Here is a 24585-nt window from a genome sequence, read left to right on the forward strand (position 1 = left end):
ATTTTGAGAGACTGAGGCAGGAGGATTGCTTGAGCCCATGAGTTCTAGACCAGCCTAAGCAACATAGCAAGATCCTATCTCTATATTTAAAAATTAGTTAAGACATGGTAGCACATTCCAACAGTCCCAGCTACTCAGGAGGCTGAGGTGGGAGGACTGCTTGAGCCCAGGAGTTCAAGGCTGCAGTGAGCTATGATCATGTCGCTGCAGTGAGTCACTGCACTCCAGCACTGCACTGTCACTGCACTCCAGCATGGGTGACAGAATGAGATCCTGTCATGTCACTGCACTCCAGCATGTCACTGCACTCCAGCATGGGTGACAGAATGAGATCCTGTCTCTAGAAAATGGGGGAGGGGGAGTGAACTGGAGAGTATGTGAATTACATCTCAATCAAGCTGTTACATATATATAAAAAAGAGTACTTTTTGCTAGACTAATCTGGCAACAATGTGAAAAAGAATTAAATTAGAGTAGCTTAAAAATAAAAAATTGGGGCCAGGTGCAGTGGTTCATGCCTGTAATCCCAGCACTTTGGTAGGCTGAGGCAGGCGGATGGCTTGAGGTCAGGAGTTTGAGGACCAGCCTGGCCAACATGGTGAAACCTCACCTCTACTAAAAATACAAAAATTAGTTGGGTGTGGTGGTGGGTACAAGCAATCCCAGCTACTTGGGAGGGTGAAGCAGGAGAGTCACTTGAATCTGGGAGGCAGAGGTTGCAGTAAACAGATTGCACCACTACACTCCAGCCTGGGTGACAGGGCAAGACTCCATCTCAAACAACAACAACAACAACAACAACAAAAATGGGTTGGTATCTCAAAGGGATACCAAGGATGAGGGTTAAATTAAGTATATAATCCACATCAAGGTGCTCTGCACTCTCAATGACAAGGAATAGGAGGTCTGAAAGTGCTAGTTTCCCTCAGTGTCTTCCCTTCTCCATCCCGTAGTAGCTGCCAAGAGAGCCCACCAGCAAGAGGCCAAAAAAAACAGAAGCTCTTTATGCCAAATCACAAGGACAGACAGGGGAATGTGGGGGATGGACAGGAGGAGGGCCTGGGCGGACCCTTCCTCCCGCTTTATTCACAGATTTAGATGTCGTTCCATCTGCTCTCGAAGTTTGAATTTCTGGATCTAGAGGAAAGAAAAAGGAGTTAGGGTGACCAGCTGTCTTGGTTCACCCAAGAATAAGGGGTTTCTCCCACCACATGTTCTCACTCATAGGTGGGAATTGAACAATGAGAACTCATGGACACAGGAAGGGGAACATCACATTCCGGGTACTGTTGTGGGGTGGGGGGTGGGGGGGGCGGGGACAGCATTAGGAGATATACCTAATGCTAAATGACGAGCTAATGGGTGCAGGAAATCAACATGGCACATGGATACATATGTAACAAACCTGCACATTGTGCACATGTACCCTAAAACCTAAAGTATAATAAAAATAAAATAAAATAAATAAATAAATAAATAAATAAATAAAGAATAAGGGGTTTCTCAGGCTCTTAGTGCCAAAACAGGGAAAGTCCCCAGGCAAACCAGGATTAGGTGACCCGGTCACCCTACTGCCAGCCTCTCCACACCCATTGCTGGAGGAAACAGAGGTGCCCAGGCTGCCCTCCCCAGTCTCCTCCACCTTACACACCTTTCCTGAAATGGTGAGGGGGTAGTTTGTGACGAACACGATGTACCTCGGAATCTTGAAGTGAGAGATCTGCAGACCAGAGGGAGGGAGGTAAGGCGTGAGGCTGGGCAAGCTCACAGGGGTATGAGAAGGGGACCAGGGGCTGGCCTGGCTGGGAGTCAGCTTCGTCAAGGGCAGAGCAATCCCCACCCCAGGCTGGTTGGCAGAGAAGTGGGTGAGCAAAGAACCGAGCAGCATCAGCTCGGTTGGGCAGAGGCTCCCACCTTCCCTTTGCAGAAAGCTTTGATCTCCTCCACCGTGGTCTCCTCCCCGTCCTTCAGCCGAATGCAGGCACAAATCTCTTCCCCCATCCGATCGTCCTTCACTCCCACCACCTTCCAGGGCCAGAGAAAAATATCAGACATCACCGTGTTTATGTGTGTTTCTTGTTTCTGGGGGCTCACCTGAGCCAGGTGCCTCACCTGCACTTCCTGCACCTTCGGGTGCGTGTGAAAGAAGTCCTCGAGCTCTGCGGGGTAGATGTTCTCACCACCCCGGATGATCATATCCTTAGAGCGGCCCACGATCTTGCAGAAGCCCTGCTCGTTCATTGTGGCGACATCTCTGTAAGGAAAGCCCAGGGGCAACCCGTCATCTCTGCCTTGTTCACTCACTTGCTTGCTCACTCGTGAAACATTTATTGACCAGCTACTATGTGTCTTCCACTGCTCTAGACTCTGGGAGACATAGCAGGAACAAGACACAGTCTCTGGAATTAATAGTCTAGTAAGGGGAGAGGAGGCAGGCAAAACCAACCAATACCTATAACATATTCTCTCTCTCTCAACACATCTATACATATGCTTTTCATGACTGGCTTCTTTCCAGGTCTCAGCTCAAATATCTCCAGACATCTTCTCTGTCCACTCAGCCTAAGGGAAGCTCCCCTCCCCACCACAGCCACTTTCTCTCCTATAACCCTATTTCATTTTCTTGGTGTTTTTTTTTTTTTGTTCGTTTATTTGTTTGTTTTTGAGATGGAGTCTTGCTCTGTCACCCAGGCTGGAGTGCAGTGGCGCAATCTCGGTTCACTGCAACCTCCATCTCCTGGGTTAAAGCGATTCTCCTGCCTCAGCCTCCAGAGTAGCTGGGACTACAGGCACATGCCACCACCATGTCCGGCTAATTTTTGTATTTTTAGTAGAGGTGGGGTTTCACTGTGTTGGCCAGGCTGGTCTCAAACTTCTGACCTCAGGTGATCCACCCGCCTCGGCCTCCCAAAGTGCTGAGATTACAGGTGTGAGCCACTGCGCCTGGCCTATTTTCTTGGTGTTATTTATCGATGTTGGGCATCATCTGTCTTCCTCCAAAAAGCAAGATCCTTCTCATCTTACTTTTCTCTGGACCTCCAGCGGCGAGAACGGTGCTAGCACATAAGGAATTCTAATAAGAATTTGCTGAGCTAAAAAATGAGCAACTGAATCTGGACTCAGATTTTGCAGCTGCTGGTGTAGGGTGATGACCCAGTTGCTTTCTTCTGTGCTATGTATGATCATCCCCACCTTATACATTTTGGAATTAAGACTCCAGCATGTGAAGGTTCATCTTGATACCCACATCCTCACGATGCCAGGTTAATGTTCCCGGCTAAGCCTCAAGACCTCCAGCCTCCCCTCAGCAGCCAGAGCTTCCACCCCGCCCTGCCTTCTCACCCTGTCCGATACCACTTGTCCTGATCCACTGCTTCCTCTGTCTTCTGAGGCTCACCCCAGTAGCCCAGCATGACGCAGTACCCTCGGATGCACAGCTCCCCAGGCGTGTTCAGCTCTGCCAGCGTTCCCGCCTCCATGTTCATGATCCGGGCCTGGGACAGGATGGCCTCAGGTTGGGGCTTCCTATCCTCTTGCTTCAGGATAGGTGGTCCTTGGAAATGGAGAGAGCTTTGCCTGCCCCCAACCCCCCAACCCAACTGCCTGGAATGAGGCCCCCTGGCTCTGCTTATCCCCATCCAGGGAAGGGAGACAAAGGCTAGAGTCGACCCAAAGCCAGTCAGAGACCTGAGCTGGGCATGAAAGAAGAGCTGAGTCCCAGGCTGGGAGTGCGGAGGAAACACAGTGGGCAGGCAGCTGCTGCAAACAAAGAGGTTTGTGGACTGCAGAGCCAGCTGAAGAATTATAAACCACGGAGAGGAGAAGGGAGTCTCCTCTTACTTCCCATTAAGCAGCAAATAAGCCAAAGAGGGTGGCATGGCAACACCATGTGAATAGGAGAGGCAGAGTCTGAAAGCCTGGTAGAGAAAACAGCCATGGCCACCATGCCAAGGAAAGCTGAGCCTCTGTGTGCCTCAGTGTCTGTGTCCGTGAAATGGGGTGAGTGATGCCCGCCTCTGTTTCCCTTCCAGGTGGGCATCCTAGTGAGAGTGGAGGGGGCTCACATCCCTACTCAATCCCTGGGTACATGGCTGCTCTGGCGGGAGGGCAGGGCAGAGTCACACCAGGACAGTGGTCAGCCCCAGGGGAAGCACTGCTTTTGCACAGGGGCAGCGTTCCCCCAGGGGCGGGAGCAGAAGGGTGCAGGGAAATCAGGAGCCAGCTGGCACAGCCCCAGTGTTGGAGCAGGAAAGGAGGCATGGCTAGGCATTTGAGATTGAGATGCACTCTGGGGCAACCTTTGAGGGGCAAAGGGACCCCCCCAAAGGGATAGGCTGCTTGGGAAATGAAGCGTTTACGCCAAGCAAGAAGAGGAACTCTGCTAAAGCGAGAGGCGAGGACCACTGGTGGAAAAGAAGCTGTGTAGGAAAACTCTCTGTGCTCTGGCTCCTCTTTGAGGCTACCCTGGCTGCTCTGAAACAGACAGTGGGCTTGGCAAAAACACACCTCAGACAGGAAGGGAGGCCGCGGAGAAGTTCAGCTGGCAGCCGCTCACAGCCACTGTTCCAGCTCTTCCCCTTTCATGCTTAGCCCACAGAGAACACTCCGGGCCAGGCCTAGCATGCCCCTGCTGCTGGGGGGTTCAAGGCACCCTGAGTGAGCCATTTGACTCTCTCACTGAAAGCAACAGATGTCCCAGCTGGGTGCACCCCAGTTGGGTGACGGGAGGTGGGACCTCGGAGTCTTGGTCAGGGGCTTACCTCCGTGTGAGGCATAACTCTGCCCACGCTTTCTGCCTTCTGCTCCACAGTGTCCTCAGGGAAGTTCGAGAATGTCACGGGACTGTTCTCTGTGGTTCCATAAGCAACCTAGAGGGTCCAGAAAGGGTGTTTGAAGAGGGCTCTCAGCACGTGCAGAGGGATCGGGTGAGCTATCTGAGGAAATGGGAAGGAATTCATAAAAGAAAAGGGAAAGTGGAGGGCAGCCGAATGGTGGAAACAAAGACATCATTGGTAGGGGCCTGGGGTCAGGATGCAGAGGTGCTGGGAGTGAGCAGACTAGATCTCTGCAGGTCCCCAGATCTGAAAGAAAATTGAGAGCAGGGACACCATTCTCTTCCAGCTGGAGCTCTCTCAGTGCCCCGTTTCCCTGGAGCAGCCACCTGTCTATGCCTGTGGCTCCGGTATTACCAACACCCCACACTTCTCCCCCCATCCCCTGGCTGCCTTAACCCCACCTTCCTGATTTCAGGCCACATCCCCTGCCCCTCCCTTCCAAGCTGAAGGCCCCATAAACTTGATGAGAAAGCCAGCATGCCTTGGCCCAGCTAGGAGTGGCACAGACATAACCCCACCCCTGCATTCTGCAAACCCTGAACAAGTGCCTGGCCTTGGGGCAGGCATCCCCCAAGCTCTGCAGAGTTTCCTGTGAATTTATTTCCATCAACATAAAAATCAGCCTAAGCAGTGATTTTAAAAACCAGTGGTACCCCCTCCCCACCACTTCCCCCATTTCCAGTGGTTGGAAAGCCTGAGCAACAGAAAAACCAGAAGCCAGCCTTGGAGAAGCCTAAATACCATCAAGGAATGGTCTAGGCCAAGTATGACTCCCTATCCTAGAGGCAAGTGGCAGAGAGGTTTGGGAAAAGGGCAGGCCTTGGAAACCAGGCCACAACATGAGGGTACTGGGTAAGGGAAGAGAGGCTAGTTACCCCGTATCCTAGGTCCCCTTTAATCAACGGACACCAGGTCTCATCCATCCTCCTCCCTGCACCAAGCTTCCCTCCTGTCAGCTGCTCTGGCTCTGGCACGGCTGGGGTTTGGTTCAATGTGGGTTCTGGTTTCTCCTTCCACCCCTCATCACAGACAATATCCTGTGCCAGGCAGCTTGGAGCTCACCCTGAGGCCAGAGCTGTGACCCTGCCTGCTCACCCTCCCCTTTCCACAGGAATCCGGACATCGTGGCTGGCAAGTGGGCACAAAGAAATCTGGCGGGCTGGGGCGGGACTGCCCACAGAACTTAGGGTCTGGCAGCCAGAGCCGTCCAGGGCTGGTCCCTCGACCTGCCCCACCCACTCCCGCACCCGTCCTCACAGTCCTGGGGCCACTGCCCGAATGTGGCCTCTGCCAAGTACACCTCGGCGCCACTCAGCCGCCACCCTGAGACCCCTCAGGGGCGGGTCCTGACCACTAGGGTTGGGGATGAGGGATGGAGATATTTCGGGGCGATGAAGGAGGGGGATGGTGCGACGGTGCTTGTGGCCTGTGGTTTCCAGGTGTGTTTGCCATTCCTGTGGGCCACTCTCTCCCACTTCCCACTTTTCTGCTTAGCCTTCAGCGGTGGAAAAAGGGGATGGGGGCGCCGGGGACAGAAAGGCAAGCGGGGTTGGGAGAGAGGGGTGCGGGCGCGCCCGAGGGTGGGGCAGGAGCTCGGGTCTCCCCAGGGCCAGCTTCGGCGCGTCGAGTCCGAAGTGGGAGCCCGACGCCGGGGCGGCTCTCACGCTCGGCCGGCGCCGCACAAGCGCCCCATTAAAGCGCCGCCAGTTGGCCCACCGCAGGGAGACGCGTCCGGCTGTCCGGCCCCGCTTCCTCCCGCCTCGCATCCGAGCGTGTGTGGATGGCGCGGCGTGGAGGCTCAAACTTGAGCAAACAAATAAGTTCAGGGAACGCCTCCCTCTCTCCGATGTAAGCTCGGGGCTCCAGACATAACCATTCCCCCTTCCCAGAAAAGCCCCGGGAAAGGCGGTAGGCAGAGGATCAGCATAGGAGAGCAGGGGGCTGGAGCTGGGGCTCGGGGGCCACGGCCCCACCCCCTCATGCACGGTCGCCGGCTGGGGGACGGGCCCCGCCCCCCTCCCCGTGGAGGGCGGGGGCGCATCTCTGGGCGCGAGCGAGTTAAGCCCAGTAGCCTCGATGCTCCACGTAGGAGCTGGCTCGGCTGCCGGCTGCGGTCAGGGCCACCGTATAAAGAGGGCGGCAGACCCGAGCGCCCAGGACTAGCCGCTGCCCGCGCCCCGCCGCCGCTGCTGCCCCCAGCCCCGGCCCCAGGCGTCCCAGCCATGGTCCGCCCAATGCTCTTGCTCGGCCTCGGCCTCCTGGCTGGTCTGCTGCCGGCGCTGGCCGCCTGCCCCCAGAACTGCCACTGCCACGGCGACCTGCAGCACGTCATCTGCGACAAGGTGGGGCTGCAGAAGATCCCCAAGGTGTCAGAGAAGACCAAGCTGCTCAACCTACAGCGCAACAACTTCCCGGTGCTGGCTGCCAATTCGTTTCGAGCCATGCCGAACCTCGTGTCGTTGCACCTGCAGCACTGCCAGATCCGCGAGGTGGCCGCCGGTGCCTTCCGCGGCCTCAAGCAGCTTATCTACCTGTACCTGTCCCATAACGACATCCGCGTGCTGCGCGCAGGCGCCTTCGACGACCTGACCGAGCTGACCTACCTCTACCTGGACCACAACAAGGTCACTGAGCTGCCCCGGGGGTTGCTGTCCCCGCTGGTCAACCTCTTCATCTTGCAGCTCAACAACAACAAGATCCGTGAGCTGCGCTCAGGCGCCTTCCAGGGAGCCAAGGACCTGCGCTGGCTGTACCTGTCGGAAAACGCGCTGAGCTCCCTGCAGCCCGGGGCCCTGGACGACGTGGAGAACCTCGCCAAATTCCACGTGGACAGGAACCAGCTGTCCAGCTACCCCTCGGCTGCCCTGAGCAAGCTACGGGTGGTGGAGGAGCTGAAGCTGTCCCACAACCCCCTGAAAAGCATCCCGGACAATGCCTTCCAGTCCTTTGGCAGATACCTGGAGACCCTCTGGCTGGACAACACCAACCTGGAGAAGGTGAGCTCCTGGCTGTGGGCTCTGCCCTGGTTCCTTCTTCACTTCCTGGAGGCCCCAGGAGCCAGGGCCACAGCTGGCACCATCCCCTGTCCCCAGGTTCCCTGTCCCTCTGGCTATCTCCAAAGTGAGCAGCTCTGCCACCTCCCTTCCTCAGCTTGTCACATCCTTACCCTCATCCCTGTCTGCTGCCAGTCTCGGCCACTGCCCTCCTAGGATTCTTACATTTAAAAGGAGTGGGGCTGCCCTGGCCCCACAAATGGCCCCCTAGGACCATCTCCAGTGTTCCCAAACCCCCAGCTGTGAGCAGCAGCCACCTCTTCCTGTTGGGCCTTCCACCACTCCTCTGCTGTTTTTCCCGTCTCCAGTAAACCTACCACCCCATAAAGGAAGGTTTGTTTATTGAGGAGCCTTCCAGAGGAGCTGGGCAGATCAGGCCCACAAAGAGACCCTGTTCCTGGTGGGGGCTGTGCATGTGTGCTAAGGGGGAGTGGGGGACTGGGGAGTGAGGAGAAGCAAATGCCTGAGGAAGACATTCTCCATGCCCTATAGAGGCCCCGGTGGATGGCCCTGCCCAATCCACACAGACACAATTCACTGCATTCTCAGGTCCATTGCAGCTCAGTAGGCGTGGGACCAAGGGCTCCCCCAGGATGCAAGCATCATGCCCATGGGCTCCATGAAGGGGCAAAGGCAAGACCACTATTGTCAATCCTTGGCACAAGACCCCAGGTGTCTCTCCACAGAGAAGACTGGCATGACTCACTGTCTCCAGACTGCTAACTGCCCCTTACCCTCCCGTCACTAGACCCATCTTCTGTCTGCATCCTCACTCATTCCTTTCTCCCCTGGGGTGCCCAGTGTCTGGCCAGGTTGAGGCTACCTTTGATCAGAGCAGAATCCCTTCTCTGGGACTGGAAAAATCACCCTGGTACAGGGGCTTCAGCCAGGAGGTTTGGGTGGGGGCCAACAAGGTAGAGGAGAGTCTGGTTACTGGAGACCTTCACACCTCAATGTGGGCCACAGGAAAGGGTGCAGGCGTGCAGATGTGGGCAGAATCTCACTTGGGCAGCAGCCAACCTTTGTCTGGGTGGAAGGAGCCTGCTCAAGCCTGCCGTTCTTCAGCCCTGCCTCTCCCCAGCTGAAGTTGGAGTCTCCTGTGGCCCACCAGTGCCAGAGCGGTCTTTCAGTGGGCAGCAGAGCAGCGAATCAGGGGCTGGTTTGGGGCAGGGGAGGCCAGACAGGAATTGTGGCGCCTGGGCAAAGGTGTGGGCACCAATAGAACATTTCCTCTGGAGCCGTCCAACCCGGCCAAAGGCTCCACCAAGGTGGCTTCACAAATAGCGTCTGGCTGGCAGTGGGGGAGCAGTGAGGACAGAGCTGGGGAAAGTCCTGGGACCCTGGGACTGTGGGGAGCCTGGGCCCACTGCCCACTCCACCAAGCACAGACCAAGTTCACTGTGTACCAGTTTGGGTTGCTGGGGCCAAACTCTGGCAGCCCTACAGTCCCAGTGTTTGTGCAGGGATTGTGGTGCCAGGGGAAGAGGAGCTGGGTGTGGTCCTGTGGCTGCTGTTTACCCACTGCTGTGACCCAGGGCAAAGGACTGCGCTTTTTCCGTTTGCATATTGAAAATAACACCACCTGGCCGGGCGTGGTGGCTCACGCCCGTAATCCCAGCACTTTGGGAGGCTGAGGCGGGCTCGAGGTCAGGAGATTGAGACCATCCTGGCTAACACGGTGAAACCCCGACTCTACTAAAAAAATACAAAAAAATTAGCCGGGCATGGTGGCGGGCACCTGTAGTCCCAGCTACTCAGGAGGCTGAGGTTGGAGAATGGGGTGAACCCGGAAGGCGGAGCTTGCAGTGAGCTGAGATCGCACCACTGTGCTCCAGCCTGGGCAACAGAGTGAGACTCTGTCTCAAAAAAAAAAAAAAAAAAAAAAGAAAAGAAAATAACACCATCTGTCTCAAAGTGGGTTGTGTAGATTGGATTATCTAAGACCACTTGGTCATACTGCTTTGAAAACTGGGAAAGTGCTATGGCTCAGGTTCAGGGAAGGACCCTGCCCCTCTGGCACTCGGGTGCTTACTCATTCACTCATGACCACTTTGCTCCCCAGTTCTCAGATGGTGCCTTCCTGGGTGTAACCACGCTGAAACACGTCCATTTGGAGAACAACCGCCTGAACCAGCTGCCCTCCAACTTCCCCTTCGACAGCCTGGAGACCCTCACCCTTACCAACAACCCCTGGAAGTGTACCTGCCAGCTCCGGGGCCTTCGGCGGTAAGAACACCCCCATGTCGCTCCCAGAGCCCACCCTCATGTGATAGAGGCACATTAGCCCTGCACTAAGACATGCTGGACATGCATCCTAGATCTGCCACCTAATAAGCATGGGACCCTGGGAGCCTCAGTTTCCCCATTTGTAAAATGAAGATGAGCTTCAGACTATCCTGTGGCCAAGTCAATCCTGGCCCCATAGTTCACTGCCCTTCCCCGCAGCACTCCCACCTTCTTCCCCAGCCCCAGCAAGTTTCTGTCTCTCCAGGTGGCTGGAAGCCAAGGCCTCCCGCCCAGATGCCACCTGTGCCTCACCTGCCAAGTTCAAGGGCCAGCACATCCGTGACACGGACGCTTTCCGCAGCTGCAAGTTCCCCACCAAGAGGTCCAAGAAAGCTGGCCGCCATTAAACAGGTGGGGGCTGGGTAAACAGGTCCTCTGTGTCCCTCTTTGGTGATTCCAGCAAGTGAGCTGGTATCTTCCAGGATACCCCCTGCCCCTGGAGGGTCAGGCAGACCCTCCATTTTTACAGAGAGAGGAGGGGAGGACTGGGTCCCCTTTCGAAGGGAGGAAAAGGTCCTGCCCAGGACTTCCACCATTTTCTCCAAGCATCATCTGGGTTGTTGGAGTACTGACATCGATCCTTGCCTCCTTGCAGGTTCTGACCCAGCCAGTCCTGGTGACTGGCCTCTGCCTTCCACCGGAAAGACTACTGACCTTCCCACCTCCACCCCTACCTTCTCCCCCACAGCCTCTGCTGATGCACAGAGCTGCCTACACCTAGACACGTCCTGGCAGGGGGCCTCCGGCACTCCACTACCAACCCAGCTCCACCCAGCAGTGTCCTGGGGAGAAGGAAGGCTGAGCCCCTCCCCAGCCTTCATGCCTTCCCCACCCTTCAGCTCCTCTCAGAGAAGCTGTTGCTGAGATGCCCCCCCCCACAAGTCAATCAGAACCACAACAGGTTGGTCATCAGGATGGCCACCCTCGCAGGATCATCCTTCCTCTGTTCCTCTTTCCCTGCCACGTGGAAACAATCAGCAGATCCTTGCCCCACCCCTTGCTTCCAGAAAGGGTTTTAAAGCCCATGCCCCCAACTCTGCCAGCCCCCACCTGCCAGGACGTTCTAGCAGGACATCGGTGCTTTGCTGCCCATGTTCCCATGCTGCAATTTCTTCCTGAGATTTCTATAAATATAAATGTATGTATGTATTATATTTACTCCCCTATCTCCTTCACCCACCAGGTGCTGATGAGGTCAGACTATCTTTTCTCACATCTGCTTTCTGGAAGGAGGGCTGGCTGAGAGGGTCTCCTTTGAATATCTGGCCTGGGCTCATCCCCATGTCTGTCAGTCTGTTGTCATCCCAGGCCTGGCCTGCCCACAACCCGGGCCCCGGTCACCACTCACCACCAGGTCCTTCATATTTATCTTGTTGATGATGGCTCGGATCAACTCTGGAGGTGCAGGGGACCCAGCAATGACACCTGAATCAGAGAGAGGGCTGACACAGCTCCCCACTTGTCCAGGCCCAGTGGAGTCCTTTCACCTACAGCTCATTCAAGGGAGGAACATTCCTTTTTCTCCCCTGACCCCAAGCCTTTCCTACACCTGGCAGCTGTCCCTGGGCTGGTGTCCAGGGACACTAGGGATCTCCCTCCCTCCCACCCACATTTTTACAGTGTCCTTCTTGCCCCCTAAATAAAAGACTGGGAGCATAGCTAACTCACCTGGGCCATTCCTGTGGGGGAAGCAGCCCCCTCCCCAAGCCTGGCTACCCTTGGCCCCACCCCACCTCCACACATGGTCGAGATGTCATAACTGGAGAAGTCTGGCTGGTTCAGAATGTCCACGAACATCGTGGGGGTACCATACAGGAAGGAGCCTCTGTATAGGAGGAGGTCTCGAAATTAGGCTTGGAAGTGGAAGGGAACTCCCTCTTCTCACCCAGCCCACCATGAAACTGCAGCAAAGGAAACAGGCAGGAGAAGCTCCTGAGGCAGGAACTGGTCCTCTCCTGGGGGTCCTCCACTGTCCCCATCCTCAGTTTCCTGGCTGGAGGGAGGAGGCAGCTTGGAAAGGTGTCAGGGCCCAGGAGTGAGGAACAACAGGGTTTTATCAGCCCACAAGTAGCCTGTCCACCAGTGCCCACCTCTCTCTGCTGATGGCCTCCAGTGCCTTCTTGCCATTGAAGACAGGAGAGGCCAGGATGAGGGTGGCACCATACATCAGACACATCATTGTGCCTCCCACGGAACCCAGGCAGTGGTACAGGGGGCTGGGCAGGATCATCCGCAACTGCTCTGGTGTCTGGTGATGGAGACAGGAGGCTGGGTCTGTCTTGGAGCCAGAAGCCAGTTCCTCTAGCTGGCAAGGGGAGCCCAGCCAGCCCCCCACCCCTGCCTGAGCCACCCCTCCTGCAGCCTTACCCTGGGCCTAGTGCTGCCTCACCTTCTCATGCAGTTTCAGGCGTTCTCCTAACATGCTGGAGTTGTTGACAATGTTGTAGTGGGAGAGGGTGGCCCCCTTGGGGCTGCCTGTTGTCCCCTGACAAGGCAAACAGGGCATGGCTTGGCCTCCTTCTCATCTCCTTCCCACCCTGGGCCACTGCCTTGAAGAGCACTGGACCGGGAATCAGGAGACAGGGATTGTTGCCCCAGATCCATCTGTTCAGTCTATTTGCAAAAGGTCTACCATGATGCCAGGTGTCAGGGTCCAGCAATGCAGAAGATAAGGTCTCCATTCTCATGCCACTTACATGGCCCAGAGTACTTTGCCACCCACAAGCTGGATTGGGCAAATTCTCTCTCTGGCTTTCTGATTCCTCATCAGCTAAATGAGGCGCAGCCTGTAGCAGTTCTAACCTGTGTTGGTTCAGTGAATCTGCCACTGCACTGGGAACAAGAGGGCTGGAGTGGAGAGGGCAGGGGGCTAGGGGAGGAAATGCAACAAGGACACCAGGTGCTGATTTTTCCAGGGCAGAGAGGACAGCTGAAGGCCAGTCTCAGTAAAGAATGCATGCTCTCCTCTGCTGTCTCCCCATCCCCGTGGAAGTGTCACAGGGGCAGGGGGCATGTGTCCACCTGTGCTTGGGGCCTGCAGACCTCTGCCCTACCGAGGTGAACTGGATGTTGATGGGGTCATGGCAGGACAGGAACTGCTGGTTGTACTGGAGCTGGTCCAGATGCTGCTGTGTGCTGCCAGCCACCACCACTTCATCCAGGAGCAGGGTCCCCGGCAAAGGGGCATCCACCGAGATGACTGTGGTCAGATCTGGGAGCCTGGGGATGGGGATGATGGTGAGAGACAGGGGCTGAGGGAGGGGGCAGGGTGGGTAGGAAGTGAAGGAATCAGGGATGCTGAATGATGCACCACCCACTAACCCGGGACACACCCACCTCTGACTCTTCAAGGCCCCTGGCTGGGCATTCTCCACCTCTGGACAGATCTGCTTCAGGATGTTGTAGTATTGCTGGGTCTTGAATTGCTTGGGGAACACAAGGGCCTTGCAGCCCACCTGTGGAAGGGGAGTCCCCCACCTGCAGTCAGCGGGGAGCCCCAGACTAGAGATCTGGGGGAGTCCTCACTAATCAGCTGCTCTCATACAGATGCACCCGCCTCTGACACACACACCTCCAGCACACTCACAGGTACCACACTCCAAGACAAATGCACACATGTACCAGCCCCAAGACACACACACCACACCCTGAGACACATATGCATCACATATGAGAATTGACACACACACTCCTCTGCCCTGACACACACATGCCCCCGTCCCCGAACACTCACGCCAGGTTTGTGTCTGACCAACCACGCTCTCCATGGAGTTGGGGCCACCTTCCAACCACACATGGCCTAAGGAAGGACACTCTGCATGTCACCCGCCCATGCATGCCCTAGCTCACACCGTCAGACTCTGACAAGCATAGTCTGTGCAGCCCCCTGTGCCAGGCCCCAGCCAGGCCCCTCCCCGACAAATGAGCTGTACCTTCTTGAGGACATACTCCAGTTCCATAGCCTGGTAGGCTGGGTTCACAGACACCTGGTGGAAGCGGCAAGGGCATATCAGTATTCTAGGCAGACCCTGTCCCTCCTGCTGCCCCTCCGCCCCCAGGAGGCATAGAGGCAGCACTCTACACCGCCCTAACTCCTGGAGGCCTCCTTGGTGGACCTCAGGAGAAAGCACTACCTGGTTTGAAACCAACCAGGCACTGGTTTGATCCTGGGGCTGAGGGCCCGCGGGGCTCCCCTTGAATGATATTCCCCCCAGGCACACCAAGCTGTGCCAAGCAAGCCCCTCCTCACCAGAATGATGCCCGCCTGGGCGGTGGCCAACTGCATGAGCACCCATGCATAGGAGTTAGGTCCCCACATGCCCAGCCGGTCACCTTTGCAGAGGCCAATGCTCAGGAGGCCAGAAGCAGCTTTGTCCACCTAGTGTAAAAGATGGGGCACAAGGGGTGAGAGGGGGCAAACAGGAAGGGGCCCAAGACTCCCACCCTCAGCCCTTAGCCCGGGAGTTCTCATCACAGTCACTGGGGACAAAGGGACAGGCAGATTCCCAGCCTCAGTGGGTCTGCCCTGGAGCCTGCATAGTTAACAAGTGCCCCAGGAGCTGCTGATACAGGAGGCGTTGGACCCCTTGTGCCTCAGTCCTGTCTCCTTCTCCTGCCATCCTTTGGGGTTCTCTGGCAGCCCTAGCACATTGCCCCATAGCCAGGTGTCCATGCTCCTGGTTCTGCCCAGCTAGGGCAACTTGGGAGCTAGTACTTGCTCACTTTAAGGTTTCCAGGTCAGGACCCACCTCCTCCTTGAGTTGGGCAAACGTCAACCTGACGTCTTCATGGAGGACGACCAAGGCCTCTCGTTCTGGGACCCTCTGTGCTGTGGTTTCCAGGCACTGGCCCACAGTCTTGCTGTTAAGATGCTTTTTTGTGCACCCCTGAACGTAGCTGAGGCCTCCGATGGGCAGGGGGACCATGCGATCCACCTCTCTGGAACTGTAGGGAGAGGAGCTATGGGTTTAACTGTCCCAGGTCAGCCTCCCTGGAACCAAGGGCATGGCACACCCAGCCAAGCCAGGGTGTAGGCTGCTGACAATGTGTTAGAGACCACTAGGTTTTCTCCAGATCTTCTTGTAAGCCTAAAATCCCCCAGACCCTTTTCCCAACCTCAAGCCCAATCCCAAGGCAGCAGGACAGGGACAAGGTTACACCAAGCTGGAGCAAAAGGCCCTCCTTCACCTTCCCGGGAAAGGTGAGATGCCCTAGTGAAGCCTGGGAGAGCCTGCCTATGCAGACAGACAGATCTTACAAAGCAGGACCATGCCTTCGCCCCCAGCCCCTGCCTCCTGGAGAATAAACAGGTCACTGGGGTCCTTTCTGAGGAACCAGGGAAGCATGCCTGGACCCTGGGCTTGAATCCAAGGCCTTAGGATTTTAGACTCCTTGGTGGGCCAGTTTTTCTCCTGAGGGCCTGAAAGCCAAAGACAGAATAGGAAAGGGATAAAGGAGAGGGCAGATGGAGGCCCTAAGAGAGGCAGCTGGGAGGCCTCTGTTATTCCACAGGCCTGTAGGTGTCCAGTGCCAGGTGCTAAAGATCCTGGGCACCTGCAGATGAAGACGAAAGCTCCTATATGCCAAATGGCATCTGGGCTCCAGCTCCCACTCTCAGATGATGTCACAAGACAGGCAGTTTCTGTCTCCAGGGAATTAAGAAGCTGGCTGAAAGCAGCCAGTTAAGGCAAAGGGGCCAGATGTCAGACAAGCAAGGGGCACCAACAGCCTGAGAGTACTGAGCTGAGGATGTTGAATGGAGGAAGCAGCCAGCTAGGGACCTGGCTCGGGTTCTAGGCTGGGGCCAGGACTCTTCACCTCTCACATGTGGCTACCTATCCATCTCAGGGCACAGGTGGAAACAGTTCTGGGTAGAGGCCTGGACAGGCACAGGAGTAGTAACCTATTCCCCACTTTTCTCCATTGGCCTTTCAGGAACTACCCATCTCCTCCCAGCCCTGCCAGGTAAGAGATAACCCCCGAGTAAGGGTACATCAAGCTGGAGGAGAACCTGCACTTCCATTACTGCTCCACTGAACTTTTCCCACCTTTTATTAACTGTGGCACCTGAGCCGGGCACAGCGGCTCACACCTGTAAAGTCATGCCAGCACTTTGGGAGGCTGCAGCAGGAGGATCACTTGAGCCCAGGAGTTCGAGACCAGCCTGGGCAATATAGGGAAACCCTGTCTCTATGAAACATTTTAAACAATTAACCAGGTATGGTGGCGCATGCCTGTATTCCCAGCTACTCTAGAGGTTGAAAGGGGAGGATCACTCGAGCCTGGGAGGCAGAGGTTGCAGTGAGTCATGGTTGCACCACTGCACTTGAGCCTGGGTGACAGAGAGAGGCCCTGTCTCAAACAACAAACCAATAAAACCCAGTGGGACCTGGCAAGTTATCTGTTTACTCTTCGGCTAGAAGGGGATGAAGAGACTGCCTTGCCTATTCCATAGGGGGGCCATGAGGTTCAAGTATGAACAGGCTGCAAAGGTGCTTTGGGAATGGTGAAGTGCTGTGTAATCGACAGGCATTTTACCGTCCATTCATGGCATTTATCGACCACGCATTCAACACACATTCAGTGAGCACCCGTATGTGCCAAGTACTATGCTAGGACTAGAGATAGAACAAGCCATAGTCTTTCCTCTAAGAAGCTCCCTGTCTCGGGGGGAATTAGACATATTAGCTCTTCATGGGTGGGAACAGCCTAGAAAATTAGGAAATGGAGACATGAGGCAGACTGTGGGGGGAATCCCAGCCCATCTGAGGCCCATTCTCTGTCCCCTCAAAGCTGGGTTAAGGTAGCCTCTCTTAGACCTGGGCCCTGGGGCCACCCACACTATGGCCTCCTCAGCCCTACAGAGCAATTAGCCAACATTTATTCCTCCAACAAATATTTAGGAAACACCCACCACAGAGAAGGCCCAATGGTAAAAAATGAACAAAACCAAATACAGTCCCTGTCCTTGCAGAGCTAAGGGTCTGGTGGGAAAGAGGGGAGTGCAGTCGACCTTAGTAATGATGAATGTATGTCTAGAAAGCTGAGATAAGGAAGGGGCCATGGTCCTAGGAGTACCTGTAAGAGGGAATCTGGGATCACCTGGGGCTCCAAGGAAAACTCCCTTAAGAAATTTATGCCTAAGCTGAGAGCTGAAGGGTGACGAAGTATTAATCGTCAGAGAAGGGAGAGGAGGGCTTTTCCAGCAGAGGAGAGCTTGTCTCTGTTGCTGGGGCGCAGAAAATGAGAGGGAGTGCTGTGAGAACAGGAGGGTGAATGGAACTTGAACCCAGCTGAAACCAAAGAGTCTAGAGCAGAGGACATTGGGCCTGGAAGAATGAGGAGAGCCCCCAAACTCCAGGTTCTGGGGTTGGGGTTTTCTCCACCCATGGGCCCAAGTGGACCCACATCATTTATGAAGTGAAGAGGGATGGATGGATGCTGGAACCAGGACCTGTGTTTATGGGCTGATCCCTCCCTTGTCCCTCCAGGGACATCAGAAGGAACCTTCTCAACCAGTGTCACTCTCTCCTCCAAGTGACTTTTTCAAGATGTGGTCCATGGAGAGCTGCTTTGGAATCATCTCAGGATCTCACAAAGAATGCAAATTCCTGGGCCCCTGCAATGCCTACACATTGCAGAGCTTCTGGGGAGTGGACTGGGGGAATCTGAATTTTTAACAGAATCCCATGTGATTCTGATGTGGGACTGGGTGAGAAGGATTCTATGGATCACACTTTGACAACCACTCTCTTGGCAATCTAAGCCACCCCAACCGCCTTTGACTCATCTATTCAAGTAAGCTTTAGTGAGCACCTACCATTGCCAGCCCTGTGCCAGGTGCTAGGGATACAGGGACGGATAAGACACTGCTCCCAGCTCTCTAAGTAGTCACAGTGTGGTAGGAAGAGAAATGTATGTAAACAAATCATTTCAACTCTCGGATTAAGACTATTCGGTAAAGAACAGAACCAAAGGAAGATAACCTACTCTCTCCTAGGGGTACATGGGACAGAAGTGGGGTTCTTTCCCCACACTCCCCACATCTCAACTACCAACCTCAGCTCCTCCTGCTTCTCCCCCTTGTAATTTCACTCAATTCCACATGCCTATGAAATCTGTGGGCCCTCAGGGTCTACTGAGATCTGCCAAGGTCTAGAGTGGAAAACTGGTCCTCTTCCCATAACACTAGTGACGAAGGAAGATGCTGCACATCCCTCCAAACCTCCATGCCCTCCTGGCCAGAGATGGCCACCAATAGTGTGGTCCTCAGCCTAGGGGGCCCCTGGAGCTTCTACCTGGAGTCCACCAGGGACTGCCTAGCACATATCCAATGATGGCCTGGAAGGTCTGGAAGCCAGAGCACACCTCCTATGGGAACAGAATTTGCTCTGTTCACATTCCCACCTAGGTCTGAGTAAGAACTCAGAAACTGTCACCTAGAGCAGGCCAGTGAGGACACGCAGTCCTAGGAATAGGGTGTGACTCCTGGACTTCCCCGGGGTCTTTTTTTCAGTTTTTTTTTTTTTTTTTAATTTTCATTGTTTGTCTGTTTGTCTTTGAGAAAGGATCTCACTCTGTCATCTGGGCTAGAGTGCAGTGGTGCAACCATGGTTCACTGAAGCCTCGACCTCCCAAACTCAAGCAATCCTCCCATCTCAGCCTCCCAAGTAGCTGGGACTACAGGTGTGTGCCACCACACCCAGCTAATTTTATTTTTATTTTTTGGTAGAGATGGAGTCTTACTATGTTGCCAGGACTGGTCTCGAACTCCTGGGCTCAAGTGATTCTCCCACCTTGGCATCCCAAAGTCCTGGGATTATAGGTGTGAGCCACCACGCCTGGCCACCAGGCACCTTTTTTATTTTATTTTTATTATTTTTTTTTGAGACAGAGTTTTGCTTTCGTTGCCAGGCTGGAGTGCAATGGCGTGATCTTGGCTCACCACAACCTCCGCCTCCTGGGTTCAAACGATTCTCCTGCCTCAGCCTCCCGAGTACCTGGGATTACAGGCATGCACCACCACGCCCGGCTAATTTTGTATTTTTAGTAGAGAGAGAGAGTTTCTCCATGTTGGTCAGGCTGGTCTCAAACTCCCGACCTCAGGTGATCTGCCCACCTCGGCCTCCCAAAATGCTAGGATTACAGACGTGAGCCACCGCGCCGGGCCACCAGGTACCTTTTTATCAGAGGGTGCAGTGTTAAGGATGAGGCTGTTCCCACCTCTTGCAGGTCACCTGTCTGCTTGGCCAAAGCAGTGTGATTTACCTCAGCTTCTCTCTTCAGGGTTTCTGTGCCAAGGCTCCAGGTCACTGGCCCTGAGTAGAAACTGAGGAGTACACTGCGGACAAGAGCCTTCTCCTCCATAAAGGACAGGAAGTCAGCCTAGGGGTTTGGATCTCCCAAGGGTGAGACAACCCCTAAGTTAAATGCACGATGATTACTGGGGTTGGAGCATGTCAGGCAGTTTCTAAAGGGGAAAAGTTTGAAGCTGTTCAGGACTCCTGACGGGGCACTCCACAGCTCATTCTGCAGCTGTTGTGCTAGGAAGATCACGTAATCTTCTATTGATTGTTCATGCCTTGTGAGGGACACTTTCTGGGAGGAACAAATTTCAGGGCAGAAGGAGCAAAACTGGGTTGCCTTATAAATGGGCGAGGCAACCACTACCATCCCACTGGAGGGTCTGTCATGACAGGGGCTGATGGAAAGGCTGTTTTCTTAGACTCCTCACCTGGGAGGTGAGGACAAGTGTCACAGTGAAGGAGAAACACTGCTGATGCTCTGAAGCTCGGGGGACAGGGGGAGAAGGCACCAGGCCAGGGACTCGAGGACCCGAGGTCTCATTGCAGGTGTGCCACTGGCTGGGTGGATGATGGGTGTCTCATGTCACAGCTCCTCCGCCCACCCTTGATTTTAGCTACAGCTGCTGGGGCAGCCCCTTGGGAGTCTGCTGCCTGCTCAGGAACTTCCTCAATGTGGGAGTCCCTGGTTCTGCAGGTCAGCCCAGCCGGGAAGAGGAGCTCATGCCTCCATGGACAGCAGTCAACCCTGTGGGGCTGAGCTCCAAGTCTCCTCTTTTCTGGGAGGTATCTGTACCTTCTCAGAGGTCCAGGTGAATGAAGCTCTTGTTGCCTAGGGTGATGATGTTAATAACATCCCCTCATCAGCTTCCCCACTCCCTATTTGCTCTCTCTACTTCCTATCCGCACTTCCTAGGATCACTCTCCAAAACAAACTACATGCAGCCAAGTTCTTGTTCTCAGGAGAATTCAAATTAAGACACAGGATTTCTCCTTTCTAAAGCTCACCTTCCCCACCTGTAAAGTCTGGGAACTGGCCAGGCATGGTGGCTCACACCTGTAATCCCAGCACTTTGGGAGGCCAAGGCGGGTGGATCACCTGAGGTCAGGAGTTTGAGACCAGCCAGGCCAACATGGTGAAACCCCATCTCTACTAAAAATACAAAAATAAAACAGGTGTGGTGGTGCACGCCTGTAGTCCCAGCTACCCGGGAGGCTGAGGCAGGAAAATCTCTTGAATCCGGGAGGCAGAGGTTGCAGTGAGCCAAGATGGTGCCACTGCACTCCAGCCTGGATGGCAGGTGTTCAGCCTCACAACAAGCATCCTCCTATTCTCACAATGACCAGGAGTCTCATTTAGTTTGGAACTTGGTTTTCCATTATTCACCACGGTTTTCAGACCAAACAGTGGTCTCCTGGAAATTCCAGTTGGGAAATCAGCAGGCTGATTTATGGGGAAAAAAAATCCAATTCAATTGGCATATGTGTTTTCTCCTGTGTCTTCACAGCAGCTCTGACAGGTGGTGTGACAGAAACCCCAATAGGTCCTTCGTCTCTCATGACACACCCTCAGACATCTAGCTGGCCACGTTGTGTGGAATAAAGAGCAGGTTTCCAAGCTTCCCCGGCAGCCGGTCTGGCCAGATGGTGAGGTCCTGGCCAGTGGGGTTTAAAGAGGGGTAGTGTGTGCAACTTCGGAGAAGAAACTTTCAAAGGAAGAGACATCTTCTCTTCTTTTTCTTCATCAGGCTGGAATGCTGCTTGTGATGGGAAAAGAATGGTAGCATTTTGGACCACATAGTGATTTTGGGCACCACAGAGCAACAAGAGAGGAGCCTGGTGCCTGGACAGCAGGAGCTACCACACCAGTCACAGACTGGCTGTCTCCCAGATAAAGAAACTCCCATCTCCTTTCTTTTTTCTTGCTTTTGAAAATTAAATTATTTATTTTGAGATATTTGTAGATTGATATGCAGATGTAAGAAATAATATCGAGGCCAGGTATGGTGGCTCATGCCTGTAATCCCAGCACTTTGGAAGGCCAAGGCAGGGGAATTGCTCAAGCCCAGGAGTTTGAGACCAGCCTGGGTGACAGAGCAAGACCCTGTCTCTTAAAAAAAAATTTTTTTTGAGACAGTCTTACTCTGTCACCCAGGCTCGAGTGCAGTGGTGTAGTCATGGCTCACTGACTGCAGCCTGGACCTCCTGGGCTCACGTGATTCTCCCACCTCAGCCTCCTGTGTAGCTGGGACTACAAGTGTATGACCCCATGGCTGGCTATTTTTTTGTATGTTTTGTAGAGATGGGGTTTTGCCATGTTGCCCAGGCTGGCAATTTTTTTTTTTAATTAGCTGGGCATAGTAGCATGCACCTGTACTCCTAGCTACTGGGGACGCTGAGGCAGGAGGATCTCTTGAGCCTGGGAGTTCAAGGTTGATCACACCCACTGAACTCCAGCCTGGGCAACAGAGCAAGAGCCTGTCTCAAAACAACAACAACAACAACAACAAACACACACACACACACAAACCCAAAACAACAATAACCACAAAAAACTACAAAAAAGAAACAATACAGAAATATCTCATGCACTCTTCACCATCAATATTCAAATTTTCCCAATGTTAACATCTTGCAAAACTATAGTACAATATTATAGCCAGGATATTGATATTGATAATAGTCAAGACACACAACCATTCCCTTGTCCCCATCTTCTTTCAGTCACTCTCAGTTTGGGTTTCTTTGAGACACTCTAATATAATCCTACAAAAATGCAGGTGAGGCCGGGCGCGGTGGCTCATGCCTGTAATCCCAACATTTTGGGAGGCCGAGATGGGTGGATCACCTGAGGTCAGGAGTTTGAGACCAGCCTGGCCAACATGGTGAAACCCCGTCTCTACTAAAAATACAAAAAATTAGCCGGGTGTGGTGGTGTGTGCCTGTAATCCCAGCCACTCAGGAAGCCAAGGCAAGAGAAGTTTGAACCCAGGAGGTGGAGGTTGCAGTGAGCCGAGATTGCACCACTGCACTCCAGCCTGGGCCACAGAGCGAAACTCCGTCTCAAAATTTAAAAAAATGTTTAAAAAAATGCAGGTGAGTATCATGAACTCCCATTCCACAGGTAAAGAAGCTGAAGTACAAAGAGGTCAAGTGGCTCACGTGGATGATGAACACCCGAGCCAGGAGCAGAGAACCCGGTGCAACTGCCTCAACGCTACAGCCACGCCTGCCCACGCCCCACCCTCAGATCTGGGAGAAAGGAGTGGGCATAGGTGATTCCTGTTCCTTCTGGTTTGGAATTTATCTCCTATCTGATCATCAGAGATAATATAACCTCAATTTTATTATTCCACAATTTCTACTAACTGATCCCAAGAAACTGGGACCAGGGTAGGGCAGGGTTGAGTTGGAAACAGGTGGCTCTTCCAAGGAATTAAAAGAGTTCTACAAACTCATATCAATGCAATGTGCTCATAAAACATAAGAACCACCCATCATTTCGAAAGAGGGAGCATAAACAAACCAATTCTCCTTCCTTGCCCACACCACAAATGCCTGGGGCATAAAAGATGGCCACTTCTTTTTCTTTCTTTCTTTCTTTTTTTAATTTTATTTTAAGTTCTGGGATACATGTGTAGAACGTGCAGGTTTGTTACACAGGTAAACGTTTGCCATGGTGGTTTGCTGCACTTATCAACCTGTCACCTAGGTATTAAGCCCTGCATGCATTAGCTATTTACCCTGATGCTCTCCCTCCCCTGGCCCCACCCCTCAACCCAACACTTCTTTTTCTATTTTTTCGTTTTGTTTTGAGACTTACTATGTCACCCAGGCTGTAGTGCAGTGGCACAATTACTGCTCACTGAAGCCTCAAGCTCTCAGGCTTAAGAGATCTTCCCATCTTAGCCTCCCAAGTAGCTGGGACTGCAGGTATGAGCCATGGTGTCCCAACTTCTATTATTAAAGGGATTTGGTTTTAGGAATTTTTTTTTTCAATGCAACATGGGAAGCTTAAGGAGTTAGAGGAAAAACAGCAGTGCCAGTTGTTCTCAACTCAGAACTAAAGTAACTACTTGGAGAGGCATCAGCTACTTAGCATGGGTGTTGTAAAACCCAAGGCTCTCAGGGCCCAGGTGAGACTAAGGCTAGATAGGAGCCTTGAAGAAACAAAGCACAGCCCCGCCTTAAAGGTGCCGGCAGAGGGCTGGCTCCTGAGACCTCAGGCCCAGATCTGAGTAGAGAAGTCACGAACAAGAAATTTTATTTTTTAAGAATTCTCTTGACTTTTCAGTGTTGGCAACTAACGTGTTCACTGCTTTATCCCAAGTGCCTGAGTGCCAGGAACATAAGAGGTGCTCAGATGAATGACCAAAGGAATGAATTAAAAATAATGCACATGATGACTCAATTAAAAAATAGTAGACATCTTGCTAAAGGTAATCTATGAATGGCTAACAAGCAGATGAAACGCAAATTAAAACCACAATGAGGTACCACATCATGCTCACTCGGAAGGCAAAAAAATAAAATAAAATCAAGGGCTGGGTGTGGTGGCTCACGCCTATAATCCCAGCACTTTGGGAGGCCAAGGCAAGATCACCAGAGGTATGGTCATGGGTGCTTGTAACCCCAGCTACTTGGGAGGCTGAGGCAGGAGAATCGCTTGAACCAGAAAGGCGGAGTTTGCAATGAGCCAAAACTGTGCCATTGCACTCCAGCCTGGGTGACAAGAGCAAACCTCTGTCTCAAAAAAAAAAAAATCAAAAAACAAAATAACAAGTGTTGGCAAGCATCTGAGGACATTGTAATCCTTGTATATTGCTGGTGGGAATGTAAAATGATTCAGCTGCTTGGAAAACAGTGTGGTGGCTCTTCAAAAAGTTAAATATAGAATTAGCATATAACCCAGCAATTCCACTCCTAGTTATAACATATGCCCAAAAGAACTGAAAACATGTGTTCAAACAAAAACTTGGGCCAGGCACAGTGGCTCATGCCTGTAAGTCCAGTACTCTCTTGAGGCCAAGGTGGGAGGATCGCTTGAGCCCAGGAGTTTGAGACTAGCCTGGGCAACACAGTGAGATTCCATCTCTACAAAACAAATTT

General features: G+C 53.4%; 2 protein-coding genes across 2 annotated transcripts; one reads left to right on the forward strand and one right to left on the reverse strand.

Moving 5' to 3' along the window:
• Positions 1–1045: 1045 nt before the first annotated feature.
• On the reverse strand, positions 1046–20521 carry ACSF2 (acyl-CoA synthetase family member 2). The gene is made up of 20 exons (XM_032162739.2): positions 20485–20521; positions 19908–19963; positions 19442–19558; positions 18472–18544; positions 15728–15815; positions 14923–15118; positions 14424–14552; positions 14107–14160; positions 13511–13629; positions 13228–13393; positions 12564–12659; positions 12265–12422; positions 11908–11999; positions 11523–11599; positions 4761–4868; positions 3343–3494; positions 2113–2254; positions 1915–2025; positions 1652–1720; positions 1046–1137 (listed from the first exon to the last, which is right to left on the reverse strand). Exons 1-20 carry the CDS (start codon positions 20519–20521, stop codon positions 1087–1089), a joined length of 2091 nt encoding a protein of 696 aa, XP_032018630.1. The 3' UTR covers positions 1046–1086.
• On the forward strand, positions 6991–11328 carry CHAD (chondroadherin). Its single transcript, XM_032163262.2, has 4 exons — positions 6991–7831; positions 9951–10114; positions 10380–10525; positions 10770–11328. The coding sequence occupies exons 1-3, from the start codon at positions 7058–7060 to the stop codon at positions 10519–10521; spliced, it is 1080 nt and encodes a 359-aa protein (XP_032019153.1). The 5' UTR covers positions 6991–7057; the 3' UTR covers positions 10522–10525; positions 10770–11328.
• Positions 20522–24585: the final 4064 nt, after the last annotated feature.

Source organism: Hylobates moloch, unplaced genomic scaffold (genome assembly GCF_009828535.3).
Source record: "Hylobates moloch isolate HMO894 unplaced genomic scaffold, HMol_V3 SCAFFOLD_10, whole genome shotgun sequence".
In the NCBI taxonomy this organism is placed as follows: domain Eukaryota; kingdom Metazoa; phylum Chordata; class Mammalia; order Primates; family Hylobatidae; genus Hylobates; species Hylobates moloch.

Coding starts and splice junctions, on each gene's coding strand:
- ACSF2 (XM_032162739.2), bottom strand. CDS start 20,521: ATGCCTGGCCAGTTCCCAGACTTTACAGGTGGGGAAG. Junction 13,394..13,510: donor GGGGCCTTGAAGAGTCAGAG/GTGGGTGTGTCC, acceptor CCCCATCCCCAG/GCTCCCAGATCTGACCACAG. Junction 2,255..3,342: donor GACAAGTGGTATCGGACAGG/GTGAGAAGGCAG, acceptor CTTTCCTTACAG/AGATGTCGCCACAATGAACG.
- CHAD (XM_032163262.2), top strand. CDS start 7,058: ATGGTCCGCCCAATGCTCTTGCTCGGCCTCGGCCTCCTGGCTGGTCTG. Junction 7,832..9,950: donor ACAACACCAACCTGGAGAAG/GTGAGCTCCTGG, acceptor TTTGCTCCCCAG/TTCTCAGATGGTGCCTTCCT. Junction 10,115..10,379: donor CAGCTCCGGGGCCTTCGGCG/GTAAGAACACCC, acceptor CTGTCTCTCCAG/GTGGCTGGAAGCCAAGGCCT.